At 52.0% G+C, this 26,589-nt stretch overlaps 2 protein-coding genes across 3 annotated transcripts in view; one reads left to right on the top strand and one right to left on the bottom strand.

Annotated features, from left to right (window-relative positions):
- LOC142245466 (uncharacterized) lies at positions 1-25,672 on the bottom strand. 2 transcript variants are annotated; one of them, XM_075318192.1, is made up of 3 exons: positions 25,604-25,672; positions 6,970-7,078; positions 1-1,879 (listed from the first exon to the last, which is right to left on the bottom strand). In XM_075318192.1, exons 2-3 carry the CDS (start codon positions 7,028-7,030, stop codon positions 822-824), a joined length of 1,119 nt encoding a protein of 372 aa, XP_075174307.1. In that variant the 5' UTR covers positions 7,031-7,078; positions 25,604-25,672; the 3' UTR covers positions 1-821. The 2 variants fall into 2 exon arrangements, with proteins under 2 accessions (XP_075174307.1, XP_075174306.1); XM_075318191.1 differs by lacking the exon at positions 25,604-25,672 and adding an exon at positions 12,802-12,911.
- The window catches only part of LOC142246720 (uncharacterized), an 84,377-nt gene continuing 82,934 nt past the window's right edge, over positions 25,147-26,589 (top strand). The window contains exon 1 of the mRNA XM_075319775.1: positions 25,147-25,229. The gene's annotated coding sequence lies outside the window, so the exon portion shown is untranslated. The remainder of the gene's footprint in view (positions 25,230-26,589) is intronic.

Below are 26,589 nucleotides of genomic sequence, written 5' to 3'. Positions count from 1 at the left end.
AATTAAAAGACTTCTGTTTCTCCTTTATGCATATGTTTATTGAAGTTGTTGCATATCATCTTCGATGAAATCCATATACACTGCTCTGTTTGTTCTATTTGTGCATGGTCTGAAGCGCAGGAGGCTTCAGATCACGCGCAGTGCGCTTGTGAATCCGCCAAGCGTACACCTGAATAAGAAAGCTGCGCAAATAAGAAGTGCGCACGATTTTCAGGAGCTGATGGTGAAGTCGCTCATGTAAATCCATGGTATCAAGCCTACAGGGGCAAGTTACCACAGAAAGAGGGCAAAAAGGATGGGGTGAAGCAATGCCCACGGGACTAGTCATTCTGCTCATTTACATATGGAACATGCAACTTATAAAACTTTTTTTTTACAAATTAATTTTACACAAAATTACAATACAGGGATGGGTAGGAAGGGGTTTCTAGGCCACACATCACCCTGCTTGTAGGTTACAAGGCATATGGTACCTGATAGGTTCCCTTTAATTAATTGCTTGATCAAATATAGGAGGGTAATTTTCACATTGCTAATTTTGTGCTGCTGTCGAAGGTTAGTAGAAATTTACAAATAATCCCCGCCAGTAAAAAGGTTCACCACACCTGGTTTAAACATAACAGTCAAACATATAAACTTAAATGTATGACTAACATAAAATAGAACACGGCAGGTAATAAAAACCATTGTCAGAAAAAAAATAAAAAAAAAATTGTTTAGTCACCAAGGGCTTAAAATAGCTTCTTCCCAGTGTGAGTTCTTTGATGTCTAACGAGGTGTAATTTCCTAATAAAACATTTCCCACATTCTGAACATGAAAATTACTTTTCTGTGTGAATTTTCTCATGTGTACGAAGGTTACGTTTGATATTAAAACATTTCCCACATTCTGAGCATGAAAATGGCTTCTCCCCTGTGTGAATTCTCTCATGTTTAAGAAGAGAAGATTTATCTGTAAAACATTTCCCACATTCTGAGCATGAAAATGGCTTCTCCCCTGTGTGAATTCTCTCATGTCTAAGAAGAGAAGATTTTTCTGTAAAACATTTCCCACATTCTGAGCATGAAAATGGCTTCTCCCCTGTGTGAATTCTCTCATGTCTAAGAAGAGAAGATTTATCTGTAAAACATTTCCCACATTCTGAGCATGAAAATGGCTTCTCCCCTGTGTGAAATCTCTCATGTGTAAGAAGATGAGATTTGCTATTAAAACATTTCCCACATTCTGAACATGAAAATGGCTTCTCCCCTATGTGAATTCTCTCATGTGTAACAAAAGATGATCTATCTGTAAAACATTTCCCACATTCTGAGCATGAAAATGGCTTCTCCCCTGTGTGAATTCTCTTATGTTTAAGAAGATTAGATTTGATATTAAAACATTTCCCACATTCTGAACATGAAAATGGCTTCACCCCTGTGTGAATTCTCTCATGTCTATGAAGATGAGATTTTCTAATAAAACATTTCCCACATTCTGAGCATGAAAATGGCTTCTCCCCTGTGTGAATTCTCTTATGTTTAAGAAGATTAGATTTGATATTAAAACATTTCCCACATTCTGAGCATGAAAATGCCTTCACTCCTATGTGAATTCTCCAATGATAAGCAAATTTCTTTTTATCTGTAAAACATTTCTCACATTCTGAGCATGAAATTGTTTTCAATCTTGTGTGCGTTCTTTGATCTTTAACATTTCTGACACTATTGTTTTTCTTAACAGTCTGTGGTGGATGAGGAGATAGTTCTTTCCTTTGATGGACTGAGAGTATATTTGAGATGTTTCCATGCTCTTCATATGTATCTTGTGTGTTGCTACAATCATCTGCTTTACAATATGAAGATATCAGATGTCCTTCGGAGCTGATGGTACAGTCATCTGCCAAGAAGAAAACGGATTTAATTTTTAAACAAAATAAACTTAAAAATTTAAGTAATCTAAATATGAAAATTACAAATTTAAGAAAGTAGAAAATGTCATAGAAATTGTATGTAACAATATTACTAATAACTCATCAAAGTGATCGAATATTTTATACGTGCGTAAAAATAATCATTGTTGGCAACGTATCCCTTTGTGTAAATAGAGAATGTTCTGCAATATGAAACTGCATAAGAGAACAGAATAACCATCAGTATACATCAAAATGAAAGTTAATGAGCCTCAATAAACTTGTTATATCATCAGTTATATTCTCCCTGCAGCCGGTCACTTTCAGTCTTCAGGGACAGTAGAGCGTTGTACGAGGGGCTGCTGATAAGTCTTTGGCTTTACCCAGAAAGAAACGAGATAGGATGATGAAACCTAGCAAAAAGAAGGATTTCGGTTGTGCCTCAAACCAGGCATCCGTAGCAGTGGCATCAGAAATGGTGTGAAATTTGGTACCTTGAGGTGTTTCTTCAGGTTTGGAAACAGATGATAGTCGGAGGAAGCTAGATCTGGTGAATAAGGTGGGTGGTTAACCAGCTGGAAGCCCAGCTCTGTCAGTTTTGCCGTGGTCGCTTGTGCAGTGTGAGCGGAGGCGTTCTCTTGCAGGAACAAGATTCCTTTGGACAGCTTGCCATGCCTTGCGGCCTTCAGAACTGCTTTCAGTTGGTCCAAAAGTCCAATGTAATTCCTTGCATTGATGGTGGACACCTTTTGAAGGTTGTCCACTAGCAGCACGCCCTCCTTATCCAAGAACACAGATGCCATCACCTTAGTGGCTGATTTTTGCAGCCTAAACTTCTTTGGACAAGGAGAACCACTGTGCCTCCACTCTTGACTTCTCCTTGTTTTCAGGGTCATACAAATAAATCCAGGTCTCATCCATAGTGACCAGTCGATCCAGGAAGTTTTTAATAGCTTCATGTTCAAATGGTCATGGATAATGAGTGACACAAACATGTTCACGGGAAATCTCCATGATGTCTGCTATAACTTTACCTGAAATTGGATTCTCCAGTATGAGGTTGAGTACAGCATCGACGATCTCCAAAACAACAACCACTCTCAGTTGTGCAGGACGTTCCTCATCATTGGTGCTGAAGTGGCCCATTTTAAATTTGGCAACCCAATTCTTAACTGTGGAATATGAAGCGCATTGATTCCCCAATGTCTGCGACATATCACCATGAATATCCTTCGCGGACTTCCTTTGCAGAAACAAGAATTTTACCACTCCTCTGCTCTCAGTTGCTGTGAATAACGCAGTAAACTCCGCGTGCGTAGAACACTGTTGCCATAAGCAACAAACACAAAAGTTTGAAAACATATTACACACATAAGGCTTTCATGTGATGTAACATTCGTTGCCATGGAAACAAAAAAAAGATCACAAAGCCAAAGACTTATCAGCAGCCCCTTGTATCAGACATCTCTCTCTCTCTGAGCAGTGCCTGTTACAGCTCCTTGCACCGCCTCGGTGACTACCTCAAGTTGCACAGTGCAGGGTGGAGGAGCCACATGTTCATGTATTAGGAAGCAATGGCATTGCAGCACACATAAGGATGGATAAACGCAGGGAATTTTCTGCTTTCTGTTATAATCTACTCCTGGCTGTGACTATGTCATGAGTGTGCCACAAGCTGATGTGACCTCAGAGGGGATCTGGGATCAGAAGGTCACAGTGTGTTGTTGATCGCAGATCTGCTTCTGTCTGCTTGTCGTTTGCAGAGTTGGAGTGTATTTAATTTCCTTCAGGCAGTGAAAAGGTTAAGGTTCACTTGTATGCTACAGTGATCTAACAGGTATTTGTAATCTCAACTGCAACCACTCCCTTCTGCTATAAAAATCTTCTTCCTCACGCCTTCCTATGTCGGCTATAGCTCATACCTATACTGTCCACTTGGAAGGAGCCAGTTCCTGAAGAAAGCTGAGGTGTCACTTCAGTTGCAGCTGAAGTTCCTGGCTGCAGTGTTATTTGTTGTGTCTTTCCTCCTGTTTGTCTTTCCTACAGGCCGCTTTACACGCAGCGGCATCGCTAAAGCGATGTCGTTGGGGTAACGGAATTCGTGACGCACATCCGGCCTCGTTAGCGATGTCATTGCGTGTGACACCTACGTGCGATCACAAAAGGTCGCAAAATCGTTCAAAATCGCTAATCGTTGACATGCTCCCCTATTCCCAATTATCGTTGCTACTGCAGGTACGATGTTGTTCGTCGTTCCTGCGGCAGCACACATCGCTATTGTGACACCGCAGGAATGAGGAACCTTACCTTACCTGCGTCCCGCCAGCAATGAGGAAGGAGGTGAGCGGGATGTTCGTCCCGCTTATCTCCGCCCCCCGCTTTGATTGGGCGGTCGCTTAGTGAAGGAGGTCCTTAGAAAGGAGGTGGTTTGCCGGTCACAGCGACGTTGCTAGGCAGGTAAGTATGTGTGACGGGTCCGAGCGATGTTGCGCGCCACGGGCAGCGATTTGCCCGTGACGCACAACCGATGGGGGCGGGGTAAGCACGCTAGCCATCTCGCTAGCGAGATCGCAGCGTGTAAAGCAGCCTTACCTCATGTTGTCTAATTGCAGTGACAAGACTAGCGTCTTATTGGCCTTCACTTGTCAGGGTGATTTCAGAGTCAGCGAGAGCTTAAGCACGTGATCATCATGCGGAGGGAAGGACTTGTCTAGAGACGTTAGGGAGTGCAGGTATCAGCCTCACGTAAATGCTGGGAGGTGACCCCATTCCCCTCTCCCTAGCGCCAGGGCCCTGCATTGTAGCGTTACTTTGGTGTTCTCCCTGTGCTAAGCAGCTCGCAAGGTGAATTCTTGGACCAGGCACAACAGGTGAAGTCATGCCGTGACAAACTATGAGGCAATTACCGTATTTTTCGGACTATAAGACGCACCGGACTATAAGACGCACCCTGGTTTTAGAGGAGGAAAATAGGAAAATAAAATTTTAAACAAAAAATGTGGTCATGACACAGTGTTATGGGACGAAGATCTGCTGCTGACACTGTTATGGAGGTAATGTCCCCAAATTCTCTACTAAGGTACCCCATCCTGGTAATGATCCTCCTGCCTTGTATATGATACTGCTCCTATACCCCCATCCTGCTCCTATACCCGCATCCTGCTCCTATACCCGCATCCATCCTGCTCATATACCCCCAGCCATCCTGCTCATATACTCCCATCCTGCTATATGCCCCCATTGTTCTCATATACCAGCATCCTGCTCATAATATACCCCCATCCCGGTATATGGCCTGTATCCTATGGCACAGAGAAAAAAAAAATAAACGTTTATAATCACCTTTCCTCACTCCCTGCAACATCGATCATCTTCCTTTCTGTCACAGCAGCAGTGTCGCTGACTTGTGTGGTGCCATTCCCCTGCAGCATCGCGATGTCTTCCTGTCTGTGCCAGTCAGCTGATCTGTGTGGACACTAGCGGCGCGCACAGCGATGACGTCATCGCTGTGCTCACCGCTCTCTACAAAGATCAGGTGACCGGCACAGACAGGAAGACATCACGAAGCTGTAGGGGAACGGTGACGGGTGAGTTTACTGATTCACTGCACCCCGCGCTGATAATGACGCGCGGGGAGCAGTGAATACAGCCACACATGATCACTCCAGGCTGTAGTTGCCAGGGGTGATCATGCGGACCGGCTCTTTACTATGCGCGCGTCCCCGCCCACCTGTCAGCGTCGGCTTCAGCGCTGAGATGGGCGGGGGGATGGGCATGCATATGTAATGAGCGGGCCCACATGGTCATGGCAGGCTGCTACAGCCTGCTCGTGCCCCCGATGACCCGCTCCACCCTCATTCCCCGCAGCCCTACATTCAGACTATAAAATGCACCCCCCACTTTCCCCCAACATTTGGGGGGAAAAAAAGTGCGTCTTATAGGCCGAAAAATACGGTACCTTAAAACTGTTTGTTTTAGGTTGGTTTTTTTTGTTTTTTTTTTTAAGTGAACTAACTAGAAGGATTTTGCTATATCAGGTATAACGGCACTGAGATACAGTGGGAACCTCCAGCTGTGACCGCAAATAATTTGAGTGATGTCACTGTTCATTGTTGCAACTCAGTCTTTGCCTAAAGCCCACAGTGTGTGGTCATGTTTCTTGTGGGATATTGTGTGGATTACTTCAGAACAGGGTGTTTTGGGGGTTAATAAATTGTGAAAGAGGGTGTATTTTTTGTATTTTATTTCAAATAAAGGATTTTTTGGTGTTTTGTGTTTATTCCTTTTCACTTACACATTAGTAATGGGGGAAGGAGAGTCACATAGATGCCTCTAGGGCTTAGCAGCAGCTGAGCTGTCATTAAACCCTTATTACCCTAATTGCCACCACACCAGGGCAATTGGGATGAGTTGGGTAAGGTGCTGTGATTGCTCCTCGAAAGGATGCGACAATCCTGGATGGCTGCAAACTGTTATTTTTAGGCTGGAGGTCCAGCCTGAGAATACCAGCTCCCAGCTGTCGCCTATATCATGGCTGGATATCAAAATTGAGGGGGACCGCATGCCGATTTTTAGAAAATATTTATTTAATTATAAAAAGCCGCATGCGGTCCTTCTTATTTTGTTACAAAGCCAAGATAAGCACACAGCTGGGTGCTGCAGCCGTATGCTTTATCTGTGCTACGTATCCTAATATGGGGGGACCCTAAGCCAATTTTATTTATTTATTTTTACACTAATCTAGGCACTCACACAGCATCTGTGATTGAAAACAGTCAGACATGCGGTCACACAGGGTGGGGGCGCAGTATGACTGCAACCAATCACAAACACCGGGACAACCAGTGGACGAGGGAAGCAGTGCATATGTATGAAGGATAATGAGCGGCCCTGGAAGTAGCGTTACAGCCATGTGGGAGACTGGTAAGTATAGTGTGCTTGCTCTAATCCCCCTATCTCTTCTATCACCATTTTAAAGCGCCTGATTCAGGTCCCTATAGACCTGGTTGCATCTGCCGATCCCGGGTATCTGCGGGTCCGGCCATCACTAGTCATTACTCCTTGCCGAAGCGATTACCTGTAGGATCCTCTTCTTTGCGCAGTTCATCTCTCCACACATCGCTTTCTCCTTTCTCCATTATGGCTTCAAGATGAATCTTTCTTGGATATTTGCCTCGATTTCAAAACTGTGAAAATAATAAATGTAAAAGTCACAAACAGAAGGAAAACTCTTCTGGAATGTTCTAGATGGATGCTTTTATTAGACTCTCGTGTGGCAACTGAGCTCGTGTGGCAACTGAGCCGCCAACTGCAAAAAACATCACCACCTCCTATATCACCAGTGCTGCCCTGAGAGTCAGTACAGCGGCACCTAGTGGTAGAAGCAGGCGTCTCTGGAGCAGGGTCCGATAAATGTACCACATTACGACAAAGTGATGTCTTTCATTATTTTGTCTTGACGTTTCAGATACCCTAACATTTTTTTTTTTTTATCAAATGTGAATGGTTTTGTTTGGAAATGTTGTAGTTTTTGGGTATATAGTATTATCTTGTTTAATGGTGTCCGAAACATTTTTTTAAGTGCTATTAATTTGCTGTTAGACAGATCTGTTCCTTTTTTATTTATATTTGCAGCTCAGTATGGTCTAAGCCAGGGGTGGGGACCTTTTCTGTAGCCCCCAGGCAGATTGCTGGGGACCGAAGCGCTCAGGCTGGCAGCCGCAATATGCTGGATGCCATCCCTTTAAATCCCCATGTACACTGCGAGGATGCGCACGCAGCATTCATTAATGAACGCTGCGTGGGCAAACATTTAGGTCCTCGCGCTGAGAACTTACTTTGTGGGCAGGGTTAGCACATGTTGGGCTCCCGTCCCACCATCCTGAACATGCCTTCCCCCACAGTGCTGTGTGCCACCCCCAGTGCTGTGTGCTCTTGTGATGTCTATGATCTCCCAGTGCTGTCTGTGCCCCAGCCCCTACTGTGATAATGTGAAGTGGGGCCAGTAGGCGGTAGTCACAGGCAAAGGCTTCCTTCCGATAGGCGACCTGGCCCCACTTCAGAGGAAAACTGTTGTGGTCCTGGCTGGGTGTGTGGAGAGGTGCGGTGCTGTTCATTCCTCTCAGGAGGGACGCTTCTTGCCACTGTCTTGGGCAGGCCAGGACCAGATCGTGGAGGAAACGGAGACTGAGTTCTTATTAGGCTGGGGCCACACGGGGCACTACTGCGATGCTCGCATGAGACTCGGCTTGTGCTGGCAGCACAGCAGGAGCCGAGTGTCATACGAGTGTGCCTACATCTGAGGTCCGACCCAGCGAGCAGACCTCAGCTGCGGGGGGCGGGCTGGCTCTCAGGAGGGGAGGGAGGGATTTCTATCCCTCTCTCCTCCGTAGTCGGCTATTGCCATTCTCGCACTGCACTGGCAGTACACCGGTGTACCGCGAGTGCAGTGCGATTTTTCTCTCGCCCTATTCACTTGAATAGGTGCGAGAGAAAGAGTCTCTGCTTACAATCGCAGCATGCTGCGATTGTTTTCTCGGTCCGATTAGGGCTGAGAAAATAATCGCTCATGTGTGCTGACACACAGGCTAGAATTGGTCCGAGGGGAATGCGATGTTTTATCGCACTCCACTAGCACCGATTTTCTCGCCGTGTGGCTTAGGCCTTAGGCTGAGGCCACACAGTGATTACCGAGCGTCCTTGCATGACACTCGGCTCACGCTCGCACCCCAGTGGGAGCTGAGTGTCATGTGACTGTGGTCCGATCGTGTGATCAGACCACAGCTGCAGAGGGGAGAGCCAGCGCTGCAGAGGGGAGGGATTTATCTCCCCATCTCCTCCATTGCCAACTGATGTAAGAATTGCACTGCTCTCGCGTTACACCTATGTAACGTGAGTGCAATGCGATGTTTCTCTCGCCCCATAAACTTGTATGGGTGGGAGTGAAACAGGATCGCATTCCACCCGCAGAATGCTGCGACTGTTTTCTCGGTCCGATTAGGTCTGAGAAAACAATCGCTCATAGGAGTGGCCCCATAGAGTAATATTGGTCTGAGTGGAATGCGATTTTTATCACATTCCACTCTCTCCGTATTACTCGCCGTGTGTGCTGAGCCTTAAGGGGGGCTTTACACACTACGACATCGCTAATGCTAAGTCGTTGGGGTCACGGAATTCGTGACGCACATCCTGCCGCATTAGCGATGCCGTTGCGTGTGACACCTATGAGCGATTTTGCATCGTCGCAAAAAAGTGCAAAATCGCACATCGGTGACATGGGGGTCCATTCTCGATTATCGTTACTGCAGCAGTAACGAAGTTGTTCTTCGTTGCTGCGGAAGCACACAACGCTGCGTGTGACGCCGCAGTAACGAGGAAGCTCCCCTACCTGCCTCCCGGCCACAATGCGGAAGGAAGGAGGTGGGCGGGATGTTACGTCCCGCTCATCTCCGCCGCTATTGGGCGGCGGTTCAGTGACGCTGCTGTGACGTCGCACGGACCGCCCCCCTTAGAAAGGAGGCGGTTCGCCGGTCACAGCGACGTCGCAGGGAAGGTAAGTATGTGTGACTGCTCTGGGCGAAGTTGTGCGCCACGGGCAGCGATTTGCCCGTTTCGCACAACAGATGAGGGCGGGTACCCACACTAGCGATATCGGTACCGATATCGCAGTGTGTAAAGTGGCCTTTACACAACAGTTCTTTACTACAGTTTCTGGAAGGCAACTTTACACGAGAAGTAGCGGGCACATCTCATAGTACGCTTCATTAGTATCAAACACCAACAGCCGCATTTCCTCTAAGTTCACCTCAGCTGTTATTATTGTGGATGCTCCCTGTCCTCCTGCCACTGCCCGGCCTAGCCCAACGGAGACGTCTGTGAGAGTCAATCCAGTCCCCGTGCAGTTCCACGTCCTCCCAGCAACAGGGAGTAGCGACGCTATCGGATCTGCCACACTAGACTGCATAGTCGTCTCGCATCCAACTCCAGTCCCTACCCACAAGGGGCGCTACGGCCGACAACCAGTATTAGATTTTTCTACTGGTTTTCATTTTGGGTTACAACCACCCTCCGTGTGTCCATATGTTTTCTCACACTATCCTTGTGAGTAGGGGTATGGGGGAGGGAGGCAGAAATAAAGGCCCCTTTACACACTGAGACTTTCAGCGATCCCACCAGCGATCCCAACCTGGCCAGGATCGCTACAAAGTCTCTGGTGAGTCGCTGGTGAGCTGTCAAACAGGCAAACCTGGCCAACGACGCAACAGCAATCCGGACCTGCAGAACGACCTAGCTAGTCATTGGGGACGTTGTAAAGCAGCTTTTTGAAAGGGAAGTCGCTAACAAAGTCGCTGTAAAGTCCCCTTTACACACTGAAACTTTCTAGCGATCATGCTGCACAGCGGGAAACAAAGGACCAAAGAATGGTCCTGAAAGATTTGTAGCGATCAGCAACTTCACAGCAGGGGCCAGGTTGCTGATGTGTTTCACACACTGCAATATCGCTGGGGAGGTCGCTATTATGTCACAAAACCGGTGACGTTACAGCGATGTCGTTTGCGATGTTGCAGTGTGTAAAGCCACCTTTAGTCTTCCATTTGTTTGTAAAGACCTGTCTCATCCTTTGTTGCTCATCCCCCATCCAGTAAAGTCACCTCCAGGGGAGGGAGCAGGATAACTGCATTTTATGGCTTTTCCTGTTGATGTTCTCTCTGCACCTCTGGATTGTGATGTGGAACTTCAAGGAAATCTAATTCCCAGACACAATGAGAAAATAACAGTCACAGGAATCCTATTACAATGCAATGTCATTTCCCATGACTCCTGTCCCTTTTTATTGTATAAATTGAACATGATGCACAGATGACCTATTAAAATGTTTGCAGACCAATATGAGATGTGAGAGCCGAGATCCAGTACCGTTTATACCACTTAGGGCTCTTGTCCACTTGCACACCGCTTCCGATGCGACAGCATCGGAAACAATATGCTAATGACCCTCTGCTGCGGGTGTCAGCTGAGGGTCATGCGACTGTAATGCGATCGCATCAAAGGAGCGGAGAAGATGGAGGGAGCACTTTCTCCCATCTCCTCCGTTATCTGTCTCTCCGTGCACTGCACTCGCATAACATGCGAGTGCAGTGCGATTTTACACACGCGTGAGCCAAGACTCTGTGCAAAACGCAGCATGCTGCGATTGCACTGAGAGCACGATTCGTGCCGTAGAAAATTAAGCACGAGGATACTGTCTCATAGCTTAACACTGGTGCAAGTGCGATCCGACTTTTTATCGAATCACACTCGCACATGAAAATCGCAAGTGGACCAGAGCCAATATATTTACCATAGGGGCTGTCAGGGGCGTTGGTAAGGTCAGAAAAGATCAGGGAAGAAGCCATGAGATATTTTGCCACCGATCCTCCCACCCAAACAAAAATGTAATACAACAGTCTGCACCCCCGTATAGAGCCCACAGCCCATATACAGCCCGCACCCATATACCCCATATACAGCCCACACCCCATATACCCCCATATACAGCCCGCACCCCATATACCCCCATATACAGCCCGCACCCCATATACCCCCATATACAGCCCGCACCCCATATACCCTCCTATACAGCCCGCACCCCATATAACCCCCTATACAGCCCACACCCCACATAACCCCCTATACAGCCCGCACCCCATATAACCCCCTATACAGCCCGCACCCCATATAACCCCCTATACAGCCCGCACCCCATATAACCCCCTATACAGCCCGCACCCCATATACCCCCTATACAGCCCGCAACCCATATAACCCCCTATACAGCCCGCAACCCATATAACCCCCTATACAGCCCGCAACCCCATATACCCCCTATACAGCCCGCACCCCATATACCCCCTATACAGCCCGCACCCCATATACCCCCTATACAGCCCGCACCCCATATAACCCCCTATACAGCCCGCACCCCATATACCCCCTATACAGCCCGCACCCCATATACCCCCCTATACAGCCCGCACCCCATATACCCCCCTATACAGCCCGCACCCCATATACCCCCTTATACAGCCCGCACCCCATATACCCCCCTATACAGCCCGCACCCCATATACCCCCTATACAGCCCGCACCCCATATACCCCCCTATACAGCCCGCACCCCATATACCCCCCTATACAGCCCGCACCCCATATACCCCCCCTATACAGCCCGCACCCCATATACCCTTCTATACAGCCCGCACCCCATATACCCCCCTATACAGCCCGCACCCCATATACCCTTCTATACAGCCCACACCCCATATAACCCCCTATACAGCCCGCACCCCATATAACCCCCTATACAGCCCGCACCCCATATACCCCCTATACAGCCCGCACCCCATATACCCCCCTATATAGCCCGCACCCCATATACCCCCCTATACAGCCCGCACCCCATATACCCCCCTATACAGCCCGCACCCCATATACCCCCCTATACAGCCCGCACCCCATATACCCCCCTATACAGCCCGCACCCCATATACCCCCCTATACAGCCCGCACCCCATATACCTCCCTATACAGCCCGCACCCCATATACCCCCCGCACCTCATATACCTCCCTATACAGCCCGCATCCCATATACCCCCCTATACAACCCGCACCCCATATACCCCCCTATACAGCCCGCACCCCATATACCCCCCTATACAACCCGCACCCCATATACCCCCCTATACCCTCCTTTACAGCCCACACCCCATATACCACCATATAAAGCCCTCACACCATATGCAACCCACATCCCATATACAGACCACACCCTATATACCTCCATATGCAGACCGCACCCCATGTACCCCCATATACATCCAGCACCCCATGTACCCCCATATACAGCCCGCACCCCATGTATGCCCTGTACCCTGATTTCCTCTCAGCAGTGTCCCGTCTTCGTCACGTGCTGCTGCTTCCCGCTCTGGAATAGTCTCGAATCTCTCGACGTCTACCGAGGAGCTGCCGCCGGGAAGGGGGGTGACGTCACAGGAAGTAGGCGGAGTCCAAAGCACAGTGCTGTGGAGACTCAGACTGCAGAGATCACAGTGAGGACGGAGCGGGTTGAGGCTGGGGTGAGGGGCTGAGGAGAAGGGCTGTGTGAGGCTGAAGAGAGGGGCTGTGTGAGGCTGAGGAGAAGGGCTGTGTGAGGCTGAAGAGAAGGGCTGTGTGAGGCTGAGGAGAAGGGCTGTGTGAGGCTGAGGAGAAGGGCTGTGTGAGGCTGAAGAGAGGGGCTGTGTGAGGCTGAGGAGAAGGGCTGTGTGAGGCTGAAGAGAAGGGCTGTGTGAGGCTGAAGAGAGGGGCTGTGTGAGGCTGAAGAGAGGGGCTGTGTGAGGCTGAAGAGAGGGGCTGTGTGAGGCTGAAGAGAGGGGCTGTGTGAGGCTGAAGAGAGGGGCTGTGTGAGGCTGAAGAGAGGGGCTGTGTGAGGCTGAAGAGAGGGGCTGTGTGAGGCTGAAGAGAGGGGCTGTGTGAGGCTGAAGAGAGGGGCTGTGTGAGGCTGAAGAGAGGGGCTGTGTGAGGCTGAAGAGAGGGGCTGTGTGAGGCTGAAGAGAGGGGCTGTGTGAGGCTGAAGAGAGGGGCTGTGTGAGGCTGAAGAGAGGGGCTGTGTGAGGCTGGGGAGAGGGGCTGCGAGGCTGGGGTGAAGGGCTGCGAGGCTGGGGTGAGGGGCTGCGAGGCTGGGGTGAAGGGCTGCGAGGCTGGGGTGAGGGGCTGCGAGGCTGGGGTGAGGGGCTGCGAGGCTGGGGTGAGGGGCTGCGAGGCTGGGGAGAGGGGCTGCGAGGCTGGGGAGAGGGGCTGCGAGGCTGGGGAGAGGGGCTGCGAGGCTGGGGAGAGGGGCTGCGAGGCTGGGGAGAGGGGCTGCGAGGCTGGGGAGAGGGGCTGCGAGGCTGGGGAGAGGGGCTGCGAGGCCGGGGTGTGAGGGGCTGCGAGGCCGGGGTGTGAGGGGCTGCGAGGCCGGGGTGTGAGGGGCTGCGAGGCCGGGGTGTGAGGGGCTGCGAGGCCGGGGTGTGAGGGGCTGCGAGGCCGGGGTGTGAGGGGCTGCGAGGCCGGGGTGTGAGGGGCTGCGAGGCCGGGGTGTGAGGGGCTGCGAGGCCGGGGTGTGAGGGGCTGCGAGGCCGGGGTGTGAGGGGCTGCGAGGCCGGGGTGTGAGGGGCTGCGAGGCCGGGGTGTGAGGGGCTGCGAGGCCGGGGTGTGAGGGGCTGCGAGGCCGGGGTGTGAGGGGCTGCGAGGCCGGGGTGTGAGGGGCTGCGAGGCCGGGGTGTGAGGGGCTGCGAGGCCGGGGTGTGAGGGGCTGCGAGGCCGGGGTGTGAGGGGCTGCGAGGCCGGGGTGTGAGTGGCTGCGAGGTCGGGGTGTGAGGGGCAGCGAGGCCGGGGTGTGAGGGGCTGCGAGGCCGGGGTGTGAGGGGCTGCGAGGCCGGGGTGTGAGGGGCTGCGAGGCCGGGGTGTGAGGGGCTGCGAGGCCGGGGTGTGAGGGGCTGCGAGGCCGGGGTGTGAGGGGCTGCGAGGCCGGGGTGTGAGGGGCTGCGAGGCCGGGGTGTGAGGGGCTGCGAGGCCGGGGTGTGAGGGGCTGCGAGGCCGGGGTGTGAGGGGCTGCGAGGCCGGGGTGTGAGGGGCTGCGAGGCCGGGGTGTGAGGGGCTGCGAGGCCGGGGTGTGAGGGGCTGCGAGGCCGGGGTGTGAGTGGCTGCGAGGTCGGGGTGTGAGGGGCAGCGAGGCCGGGGTGTGAGGGGCAGCGAGGCCGGGGTGTGAGGGGCAGCGAGGCCGGGGTGTGAGGGGCTGCGAGGCCGGGGTGTGAGGGGCTGCGAGGCCGGGGTGTGAGGGGCTGCGAGGCCGGGGTGTGAGGGGCTGCGAGGCCGGGGTGTGAGGGGCTGCGAGGCCGGGGTGTGAGGGGCTGCGAGGCCGGGGTGTGAGGGGCTGCGAGGCCGGGGTGTGAGGGGCTGCGAGGCCGGGGTGTGAGGGGCTGCGAGGCCGGGGTGTGAGGGGCTGCGAGGCCGGGGTGTGAGGGGCTGCGAGGCCGGGGTGTGAGTGGCTGCGAGGCCGGGGTGTGAGGGGCAGCGAGGCCGGGGTGTGAGGGGCTGCGAGGCCGGGGTGTGAGGGGCTGCGAGGCCGGGGTGTGAGGGGCTGCGAGGCCGGGGTGTGAGGGGCTGCGAGGCCGGGGTGTGAGTGGCTGCGAGGCCGGGGTGTGAGGGGCTGCGAGGCCGGGGTGTGAGGGGCTGCGAGGCCGGGGTGTGAGGGGCTGCGAGGCCGGGGTGTGAGGGGCTGCGAGGCCGGGGTGTGAGGGGCTGCGAGGCCGGGGTGTGAGGGGCTGCGAGGCCGGGGTGTGAGGGGCTGCGAGGCCGGGGTGTGAGGGGCTGCGAGGCCGGGGTGTGAGGGGCTGCGAGGCCGGGGTGTGAGGGGCTGCGAGGCTGGGGTGTGAGTGGCTGCGAGGTCGGGGTGTGGAGTCGGTAAGCCAAACCTGCGACTCCGACTCCTCAATTTCCCTTGCACCAAAAAATGTATTGTAGTACAATGTGAACATCAGACATTTAATCATTTTTATGATACAATAATCAAGATATTTAGAACATGAAATATATTTATTGGAATACAACTTTAGTAATTAATAAATTGTAAATATGTAATACACTATGTAATATAGATTACATATATATACCGTATATACATATGCATACACACTATGTAATAAACTATGTAAGTTTTCAACACAAACACATACTAAACAACATTAGTGCAGTCTATGAATTTGTTCTAAGAAATAGAATTGCCTCCTTCATAGATGGCCTCAAATTTGACCTATTAATTTTAAGGCTAGAGAACAACGTCTCTTCACTAACTTGGGTTGGAGGCAAAGCCGTAACCACATGGGCAACATCTCCAACAATTTCCGGGTATTAAAGGGAACCTGTCACCACTTTGTTGGTGTATAAGCTGCGGCCACCACCACCGGGCTCTTACAGCATTCTAACATGCTGTATATAAGAGCCCAGGCCGCTGTGAATACATAAAAAACACTTACCTAACGGTTGCGCGGTTGGCCATATGGGCATCTCCGTTGTCCGGTGCAGGCGCCTCCTCTTTCGGCCATCTTCGTCCTCTTTCTAAAGCCTGCGTGCATGACATGTCTACGTCGTACACACTCGACAGTCCTGCGCAGGCGCACTACAATACTTTGATCTGCCCTGCTCAGGGCAGATCAAAGTGCGGCTGCTCAGGACCCGAATGCCGGCGAGTGTGTATGACGTCGGACGTGTCATGCACAGCGGCTTCAGAAGACGAAGATGGCCGAACGAGGCCGCGCCGGCATCGGACAACGGAGACGCCCACATAGCCAACCGCTTGACCGTTAGGTAAGTATAAAGTGTTTTTTATGTTCTCACAGTGGCCTGGGCTCTTATATACCACATATTAGAATGCTGTATATAAGAGCCCGGTGGTGGTGGCCGCAGCTTATAGGGCAAAAAAGTGGTGACAGGTTCCCTTTAAGGAATTGTCTCATGCACAGTCAGTTTTGATAAATGGTTGAATTTGTCTATTTATTTGAGAGCAAGTGAAAAATTTTGCTAAAATATGGTCAATCTGCTGCTATAGGAGACGGAGTGAAATTTTTTTCCTTGCGGCAATGCTTTGCCTGCTCCATGTCATCCAAATACTTGTCAAAGTTAAACTCCTCATCTGATGAGGATGAAGATATGGCAGCAGTAGCACTGTCAGGATCCAAGTCCTCTTGCACCTGGCAGTTCTGTAGCTGCTCATCCTAACTTCTGCCTCAGTCAGAGCTTCTTTTCCTTTAGTAAGCTGTTGATCATCAAGCAGTATACGATGACTTGGGTCCACATAAACAGCTGCCAGAAAAAAATTATTTTCCAATAGCTGTGTCTCTCTGTTTCATTGAAGCAGAAATGCCATCTGCGATTAAACCACCGTTTTGGGACAGGCAAAATAGCAAAGTCTTCCACTCCCTTATGAAAATGCCAGGAGTTAAATTCTCAGCTTGTAATTTTTTAGTCATGGTAAATGGGTGATAAAGCAATTGCTTCAATTCAGCCGCCTGTGTCCATTGACCTTCATTTAGGGTTACCTGAGGGTTCGCCATATCTATAAGAAACTGTTTTAGTTCAAGCAATCGCTCAATCATTAAAGAAGTGCTGCCCCACCGACTGGCTTGATCGACAATTGCTCCTTTCCCAGCACGTCTCTTCAAGATGGAATCAATTTTAGGGGTTCTGGCGGCAATAACCAATTTCCTCACTTTTCCAATCAGATTTCCAGCATGTCCCTCTTGCAGACTATCTCTTATTGCCAGCTGCAGCGTGTGCACAACACAGCGCATGTGATGAATATGAAAGTGTTTTGAAGCAGCTTCAACAAGATCATCTAATCCTAAAGTATCATTTTGCTGTTCTGTTGTAATATCTGCTTGTTCCTCAGTTACATAAACAGCGCTGTGGCTCCATCTCACACATACTGAATCCTAAATTCTTCTAGCTGTTGTTCATTACTCTCATTCATCAGTTTAATTGTACTTCTCTTGTTTGAAGCATTGTCCGTTACAATAGCAAGAACCTGTTCTTTTTTGAGTTTGTAATCATGCAGAACTTTTTCCAATAATGCCTGGAGAAACTGGCCGGTGGGATGAGCTTTAGTATCTGTTACTGCCAGTGTCTTGGTAACAATTTCTTTGTTGTCACAAACATATCGAACATTGATGACCAAATAATTCACTCTGTGACGTGGGCAGGCATCCATTTTAAGAAACATGAAGTATCTTTTGAGGGTCTTAAGATCTTCCTTTTTGTTTAAGGGCTTCTTCAATCACTAATTTTCTAACACGTTCTCTTTCCAGAGAAACACCAAGTTTGCGGGCCATTTCTCCATTAAGAGCTGTAAAAGCTGGTTGTGCAGATAATGATAATGGTACACTGTCCTTCACAACAAGCTATATGAGCTGTCTTTTAAACATCTCCTGTCATTGTTACAGTAACTTTGTCACTTCCAAAATATCTTGTTAATGATGTTTGAGATGCTCTTTCCTCCACCTTTGGCAGGAAATTAAATGACTGTGGAAAAAGAAGTGCAATAGGGTCTTACCCCAATCGGGAAGGGGTTAAATAATATGGTTGAACTCAACTATGAAGTTACCTATGATAAAAATTTCAGACCTCTCCATTCTTTGTAGGTGGGAATCGACAGTGTATCAAATACTTGTTTTCCCCACTGTATAATTTTAGATAGAAATAAAACAAACTTTGCATAAATCAATAGTACAGATGACAAATATAAAGTTTGTAAAATATGTCATTATATACTTTACTTTGAATTTCCAATCTCAGGCTTTTCTTAGGTACAGATCACTAAATGTTTCACATCAGATTGCTTCAGTCTATAAAGAGGGGAGGAGGGAGCAAAGAAACTGATCACAGAGCTAATAACTTGATGTTTTGGCTTCTATACCTATACTAGTCCTCATATAAGCCCTCATCAATCCTGTTGCTGTATTTTCCCTGTATATTGTATGCAGTGGCGTAACTAGAGTTTGATGGGCCCTGGTGCAAAATTTGAACCGGACACTTAGGGTACGGGATAATGACACTGACACTCGGGGTACAGGATAATGATGCTGAAACTTGGCTCTTACCCGCAGCACCCAGGTTTCCCATGATCTGAAATCCCTCTATCAGCACACAGCTTTCCCGTGTTCTGATATCCATCTTGTCCTCGGCACCCAGCTTTCCCATGCTCTGCTATACATCATTGCCTCAGCACCCAGCTTTCCCATATCAGAGCAGGGGAAAGCTTGGTGCTGAGAGATGTACAGCACAGCATGGGAAAGCTGAGTGCTGAGGAAAAGAGCCTTTTTCCCTCAGCACAAAACATTCCCATCCCATGCTTGTATCTTTGTCCCCCCTTGTATATAGTTCTCCAAATACTTTAATGGGCCCCACATAACCTTCCATATAGTATAAAGGGTCCCACATAACCCTTAATATATTAGAATGCACCTCCATAGTCCTCCAGGTATTATAACACATTTCCCATAGTCCTCCATGTATTATAATTCACCACATAGTTCTCCATATATTATACTGCACCACATAGTCCTCCATGTTTTATAACGCACCCCCATAGTCCTCTATGTACAAAGTAACCTCCATAGTCCTCCATATATTATAATGTAGCCCCCATAGTCCTATATATATTACAATACAGCCCCATAAACCTTCATATTGTATTATGCAGCCCCATACTCCATGTATAATGCACCCATATAGTCCATGTATAAGGTGTCCTTCATGTTTATTATGCATCCCCATAGACCTCCATGTATCATGCAGCCCCATAGACCTCCATGTGTCATGCAGCCAGCCCCCCCCCCGGGCCTCCATGTGTCATGCAGCCAGCCCCCCCCCCCCCTGTCTCCATGTGTCATGCAGCCAGCCCCCTCCCCCCGGGCCTCCATGTGTCATGCAGCCAGTCCCCCCCAGGACCTCCATGTGTCACGCAGCCAGCCCCCCCAGGACCTCCATGTGTCACGCAGCCAGCCCCCCCCCCAGGACCTCCATGTGTCACGCAGCCAGCCCCCCCCAGGACCTCCATGTGTCACGCAGCCAGCCCCCCCGGGACCTCCATGTGTCACGCAGCCAGCCCCCCAGGGCCCCCATGTGTCATACAGCCAGTCCCCCCCCCGGGCCTCCATGTGTCATGCAGCCAGCTCTCCCAGGGCCTCCATGTGTCCTGCAGCCAGCCACCTCCCAGGGCCTCCATGTGTCATGCAGCCAGCCCCCCCCCAGGACCTCCATGTGTCACGCAGCCAGCCCCCCCCAGGACCTCCATGTGTCATGCAGCCAGCTCTCCCAGGGCCTCCATGTGTCCTGCAGCCAGCCACCTCCCAGGGCCTCCATGTGTCATGCAGCCAGCCACCTCCCAGGCCTCCATGTGTCATACAGCCAGCCCCCCCCCCCCCCCCGGGCCTCCATGTGTCATGCAGCCAGCTCTCCCAGGGCCTCCATGTGTCATGCCTCCAACCCCCCCCCCCCCCCCCAAGGTCTCCATGTGTCATGCAGCCAGCCCCCCCCCCCAGGGCCTCCATGTGTCCTGCTGCCAGCCCCCCCCCAAGGTCTCCATGTGTCATGCAGCCAGCCGCCCCCAGTGCCCCCATGTGTCATGCAGCCAGCTCCCCTCCAAGGCCTCCATGTGTCATGCAGCCAGCCCCCCAGGGCCTCCATGTGTCATGCAGTCAGCCACTCCAGGCCTCCATGTGTCATACAGCCAGCCCCCCCCGGGCCTCCATGTGTCATGCAGCCAGCTCTCCCAGGGCCTCCATGTGTCATGCAGCCAGCTCTCCCAGGGCCTCAATGTGTCATGCAGCCAGGCACCCCCCAGGGCCTCCATGTGTCAGGCAGCAAGCCAGCCAGCCCCCCAGAGCCTCCATGTGTCATGCAGCCAGCTCTCCCAGGGCCTCCATGTGTCATGCAGCCAGCCACCCCCCAGGGCCTCCATATGTCATGCAGCCAGCCCCCCCAGGGCCTCCATGTGTCATGCAACAAGCCAGCCAGCCTCCCAGAGCCTCCATGTGTCATGCAGTCAGCCCCTCCAGGCCTCCATGTGTCATACAGCCAGCCCCCCCATGGGCCTCCATGTTTCATGCAGCCAGCTCTCCCAGGGCCTCCATGTGTCATGCAGCCAGCCCCCCCCCCCCAGGGCCTCCATGTGTCCTACAGCCAGCCTCCCCGTGTACTCACTGATTTATAAAAAAAACAAGTACTCACCTCTCTTCTCCTTCCACCGCAGCTCTGTCCTCACTGCTACTTGTTTCACCACTGCTCGTTATCACTTCTGTCCTCGTTCCCCCATGGCTCCGGTCGGCATCCTCCTGCGCTCTGTGCTCTCACCACACACAGCAGTCGCACAGGAGTGACGTCACCGCGCAGGCACGGTGGAAGAATGATGATGCGTAGAGCGGCACCGTCCGCTCTATGCAATATCAAAGCAAGGGGCGTGGTGAGACGGGAGCGCGATGAGACAGGAGCGCGGTGACGCCACCGCTGACGCCAGGCAGGGGGGCCCGGTGTCAGCGGTGGCGACCGGGTCATATAGCGGCCGCCGCGCCGCGTGGTCTGTGGCAGAACAGCGCAGCTCCTCTCTCATAGAAAGGAGCTGGCTGCTGATCTGCCGCGGGCCGCTAACCACCAGGACCTGGTCACAATGGCGACCGCTGCGACCACGGTAGTTACGCCCCTGATTGCATGTATATTGTATATAAGCTATCCTCCAAAAAGTGCATGAGCTCAAAGAAAAAACAAATAAGCATCAAGCATACAGAGAACATACAGTATAATGGACTATTGATTTATGCACAGTTTATTGAAAATTTAAATACGCTTTTAAGAAGTAATTACCTTAACTTGCTATCCTGTTCACTCTAGCAATTCTGAGATGAGTGCAGCCTTCCTTCCTTCTGAGTGTGTTTACCCTTGCCTGTAGACAGGGGCGTATCCGGTGGGGGTGGGGCTGGCGGGGCATCTGCCCCGGGCACAACTGTGAGGGGGGCTCTGTCAGGCTGCCAGATGCTGCGCTGTGAAAGTCTCCCCAGGGGGTGCGGTTGGCGTTCTGCAGTGGGAGCCGCTATTCTCTGAGCGCAGCGGTCACGCTGACAGCCGCACTCATAGAATCTGCAGCGCGCGGCTCCAACTGCTCAATTGTCCTCGTATCTGTCAGTCGCAAGGACAATTGGAGCCGTGATGCCGGCGCTGACTTCCGTGTCAGAGCGACGGCTGTCATGTGATCAGTCAGCTGATCACACTGCTGACACGGAAGTCAGGCCCGCAACGCAGAGGCGGCAGAGAGTGCTGAATTGCTCCAGTGTGGAGCTGAAGACACAAACAGGAACATTAAGGGGTGAGGGGGGAGGTATCTATGTACACATTATGAGGGGATAGAGGTTGGGGAGGGGGCAGTATCTAAAGACAGTATGGAGGAGAGAGGATGTGAAGGGAGCAGGATCTATAGACACAGTAGAGGTGAGGGGGAACGATCTTTTGACAGTATGGTGGGAAGAGAGGTTGGGGAGGGGGAAGCATCTTTGGGCACAGTATGGGGAGAGAAATAATGAGGGATGATGTATGGGGAGAGAAACGATGAGGGGTGATGTATGGGGAGAGAAACGAGGAGGGGTGATGTATGGGGAGAGAAATGATGATGGGTGATGTATGGGGAGAGATGATGATGGGTGATGTATGGGGAGAGAAATGAGGAGGGGTGATGTATGGGGAGAGAAATGATGAGGGGTGATGTATGGGGAGAGAAATGATGAGGGGTGATGTATGGGGAGAGAAATGATGAGGGGCGATGTATGGGGAGAGAAATGATGAGGGGCGATGTATGGGGAGAGAAATGAGGAGGGGTGATGTATGAGGAGAGAAATGAGGAGGGGTGATGTATGGGGAGAGAAATGAGGAGGGGTGATGTATGGGAAGAGAAATGATGAGGGGTGATGTATGGGGAGAGGGAGGATGCGGGGGGATGTATAGGGAGAGGGAGGATGCGGGGGGATGTATAGGGAGAGGGAGGATGCGGGGGGATGTATGGGGAGAGGGAGGATGCGGGGGATGTATGGGGAGAGGGGAGGATGCGAGGGGATGTATGGGGAGAGGGAGGATGCGGGGGGGATGTATGGGGAGAGGGAGGATGCGGGGGGATGTATGGGGAGAGGGAGGATGCGGGGGGATGTATGGGGAGAGGGAGGATGCGGGGGGATGTATGGGGAGAGGGAGGATGCGGGGGGATGTATAGGGAGAGGGAGGATGCGGGGGGATGTATGGGGTGAGGGAGGATGCGGGGGGGATGTATGGGAGAGGGGAGAGGATGCGGGGGGATGTATGGGGAGAGGGAGGATGCGGGGGGATGTATAGGGAGAGGGAGGATGCGGGGGGATGTATGGGGAGAGGGAGGATGCGGGGGATGTATGGGGAGAGGGAGGATGCGAGGGGATTATGGGGAGAGGGAGGATGCGGGGGGATGTATGGGGAGAGGGAGGATGCGGGGGGATGTATGGGGAGAGGGAGGATGCGGGGGGATGTATAGGGAGAGGGAGGATGCGGGGGGATGTATGGGGTGAGGGAGGATGCGGGGGGGATGTATGGGGAGAGGGAGAGGATGCGGGGGGATGTATGGGGAGAGGGAGGATGCGGGGGGATGTATGGGGTGAGGGAGGATGCGGGGGGATGTATGGGGTGAGGGAGGATGCGGGGGGATGTATGGGGAGAGGGAGGATGCGGGGGGATGTATGGGGAGAGGGAGGATGCGGGGGGATGTATGGGGAGAGGGAGGATGCGAGGGGATGTATGGGGAGAGGGAGGATGCGAGGGGATGTATGGGGAGAGGGAGGATGCGGGGGGATGTATGGGGAGAGGGAGGATGCGTGGGGATGTATGGGGAGAGGGAGGATGCGGGGGGGATGTATGGGGAGAGGGAGGATGCGGGGGGATGTATAGGGAGAGGGAGGATGCGGGGGGATGTATGGGGTGAGGGAGGATGCGGGGGGGATGTATGGGGAGAGGGAGGATGCGGGGGGATGTATGGGGAGAGGGAGGATGCGGGGGGATGTATGGGGAGAGGGAGGATGCGGGGGGGATGTATGGGGAGAGGGAGGATGCGGGGGGATGTATGGGGAGAGGGAGGATGCGAGGGGATGTATGGGGAGAGGGAGGATGCGGGGGGATGTATGGGGAGAGGGAGGATGCGGGGGGATGTATGGGGAGGGAGGATGCGGGGGGATGTATGGGGAGAGGGAGGATGCGAGGGGATGTCTGGGGAGAGGGAGGATGCGGGGGGATGTATGGGGAGAGGGAGGATGCGGGGGGATGTATGGGGAGAGGGAGGATGCGGGGGGATGTATGGGGAGAGGGAGGATGCGGGGGGATGTATGGGGAGAGGGAGGATGCGGGGGGATGTATGGGAAGAGGGAGGATGCGGGGGGATGTATGGGGAGAGGGAGGATGCGGGGGGATGTATGGGGAGAGGGAGGATGCGGGGGGATGTATGGGGAGAGGGAGGATGCGGGGGGATGTATGGGGAGAGGGAGGATGCGGGGGGATGTATGGGGAGAGGGAGGATGCGGGGGGATGTATGGGGAGAGGGAGGGGTGACGTATACAGACATGGTATGGGGAGCAAATGGGAAAGAAATTTTGAGGACACAGAATAAAGAGTCACATGGTATGAGGAGCAAGTGGGCAGGATGGGGAGTGAGGGGAAAAGTATATGGACACACAGGAGGTACTGAGGAAGACAGTAAGGGATGAGAAATATGTTGGTGCTATATAAATAAACTTTATTATTATTATTATTATTAGGAAAGAGAGACAGGAGGTAATAGAGGGACAGGAGACGAGAGAGAGACAGGAGGTAATAGAGGGACAGGAGACGAGAGAGAGACAGGAGGTAATAGAGGGACAGGAGACGAGAGAGAGACAGGAGGTAATAGAGGGACAGGAGACGAGAGAGAGACAGGAGGTAATAGAGGGACAGGAGACGAGAGAGAGACAGGAGGTAATAGAGGGACAGGAGACGAGAGAGAGACAGGAGGTAATAGAGAGACAGGAAATTTGAGACAAAATTAAAGAGCGAGAGACAGGAGGTAAAAGGTAAATTTCTGAATGTAGGTGGGAATATGGTCAATAATGTTACATCAAAACAATGCACAATTGCCCCTTCACGACATGGAGGTAATAGGAGACTACAGACGCTCCCTACAGGTCTCAACAGAGAGTTCAATTGTCCTGGGTGACATCTTTTCCAATTGATACGGTATACGATACTATTTACTCGATTTGCATCCATTTCCCCCCACCCCGATCCCTATCTTTCCCTTTCCCCAGGTCTAATCTGGTTATTGGAGCCTTTTCGTTGCTTTATAGGTTTTGCTGCAATTTATCTTTTGTATCATTTCTTTTCTGTCTAATTTTCTCTTTCCTAATTTTTGTTATCTCCACTCTCTTTTCAGTACATTTCTGCTCTTATATATAATATATACTTGTTCTTTTTATTGTCCTTCTTATTCCTTACTTCAGCTATCTTTATTGTACACACATTGCCCCACTTCCGTCCTGTTGCTCCTCCTTTCTTGGCCGCACTTCCTGTGCTATTCCTTACTCACAGTTCCATGCCCCACTTCCTGCTGCTCCAGCTTTGTCACTTCCAGTTAGCACCTTTTACACCCCTCCCCCTCCGCCTCATGGTGGCACACACTGCCGAGCAGCACACACACACTGCCGAGCAGCACACGCACACTGCTATTCCTCTGAGGTAAGTGCATGATATGTGGGACATGTGGCTTTGATCCTTATCCGTTACTTATTGCAGTCTTTATATACTGATGGTCTCTTTCTATCTTTACTTCTTGTTTGTTCTATTTCACATGCTAGCCTATATATATTTATACTTTTATTTATATATATATATATATATATATATGTACACAGTATATAAACCTGCCTGTGTCCATGTGTGTGGATCCCTGCCTATATATGTGCATCTGTTACACATGGCCGGCTTTAGGCACAGGGCGCCGACGGCCATGCTTCAGGGGGGGGCGCAGCAGAGAGGTAAGAAGTCGTAAATTTCCTGGCTCCTCTGGTCCCAGCACTGTGTTTTTACTGTAAACGCCGCCGGTTACTTACTTAGCTTTATGTAGCCCCTGGCCAGCCGGGCCCACCATCTTCACCCAGTCACAGCTGCAGCAGCGGGGCCCGGCGGTGTCGCTTCAGCCACAACTGCAGTCTGCACATGACTAAGGTGCGTGCAAAGTCCATCTAGGGCATTGCAGGCAAATTAGTCATGTGGTGGGGAGGCACTGTGAGTGGAGAAGAGCAGGGAGGCAGCGCGTCATAACGGAGCAGCCCAATGTGATGAGGTAATCACTCTGCACTTCATCACAGTGCTGCGGGCAACGAGGAGATGGCGAGCTCGTGGCATCCAGCAGGGAGAGGTAGGCGCTCTATGAGCTGAAGATCGCTGGGGGCCCGCTGACTCCAGCCGCGGGGGGGGTGCCGCTGACTTCGGCCGCAGGGTGTCAGGGGGGGGGGCGCTGACTCCGGCCGCGGGTGGTGGGGGGGGGGGCGCCGACTGCGGCCGCGGGTGGTGGTGGTGGTGGGGCGCCGGGGCGACTCCGGCCGCGGGGGGGGGGATTTAGGGGTGGGGCGACTCCGGCCGCCGGGGGAGGGGGGGCAGTGGTGGGGCGACTCCGGGGGGGGGGGGGCGCAGGGGTGGGGCGACTCCGGCCGCGGGGGGGGGGTGGCAGGGGTGGGGCGACTCCGGCCACAAGGGGGGCGCCGACTCCAGCTGCAGGAGGTGAGGGGCCGCTGACTCCAGCCGCGGGTGGGGGCCCACTGATTGCAGCCCCTGCCATGCTTTAGCTGGATGTGTGGAGGGCACACAATCAGCTGAAATGCATCGCTGCTCAGAGAGGATGCTGCAGGACGTGGGAGTCGGGGAGGGTGAGTAAAATGTTTTTTTGTTTTTTTTTTTTCTTTTTGCAGTAGACAAATATACGAGGAGAGACCCAGAAAAGGCACATATACACAAGAAGGAGGAGATATATACCAGGAAGGGGACAAAAACCAGGATGGGACATATATACCAGAATGTGCCCAGGAGGGGAATATAT

This window comes from Anomaloglossus baeobatrachus, chromosome 7 (genome assembly GCF_048569485.1).
Source record: "Anomaloglossus baeobatrachus isolate aAnoBae1 chromosome 7, aAnoBae1.hap1, whole genome shotgun sequence".
Classification (NCBI taxonomy): Eukaryota; Metazoa; Chordata; class Amphibia; order Anura; family Aromobatidae; genus Anomaloglossus; species Anomaloglossus baeobatrachus.
This window is presented reverse-complemented; position numbering and strand designations above follow the sequence as displayed.

Bases quoted from the DNA above. Each gene is read 5' to 3' on its own strand.
- LOC142245466 (XM_075318192.1), bottom strand. From the start codon at position 7,030: ATGGAGAAAGGAGAAAGCGATGTGTGGAGAGATGAACTGCGCAAAGAA. The intron at 1,880-6,969 runs GTAATCGCTTCG...TCTTCTTGGCAG, and splicing joins CAAAGAAGAGGATCCTACAG to ATGACTGTACCATCAGCTCC.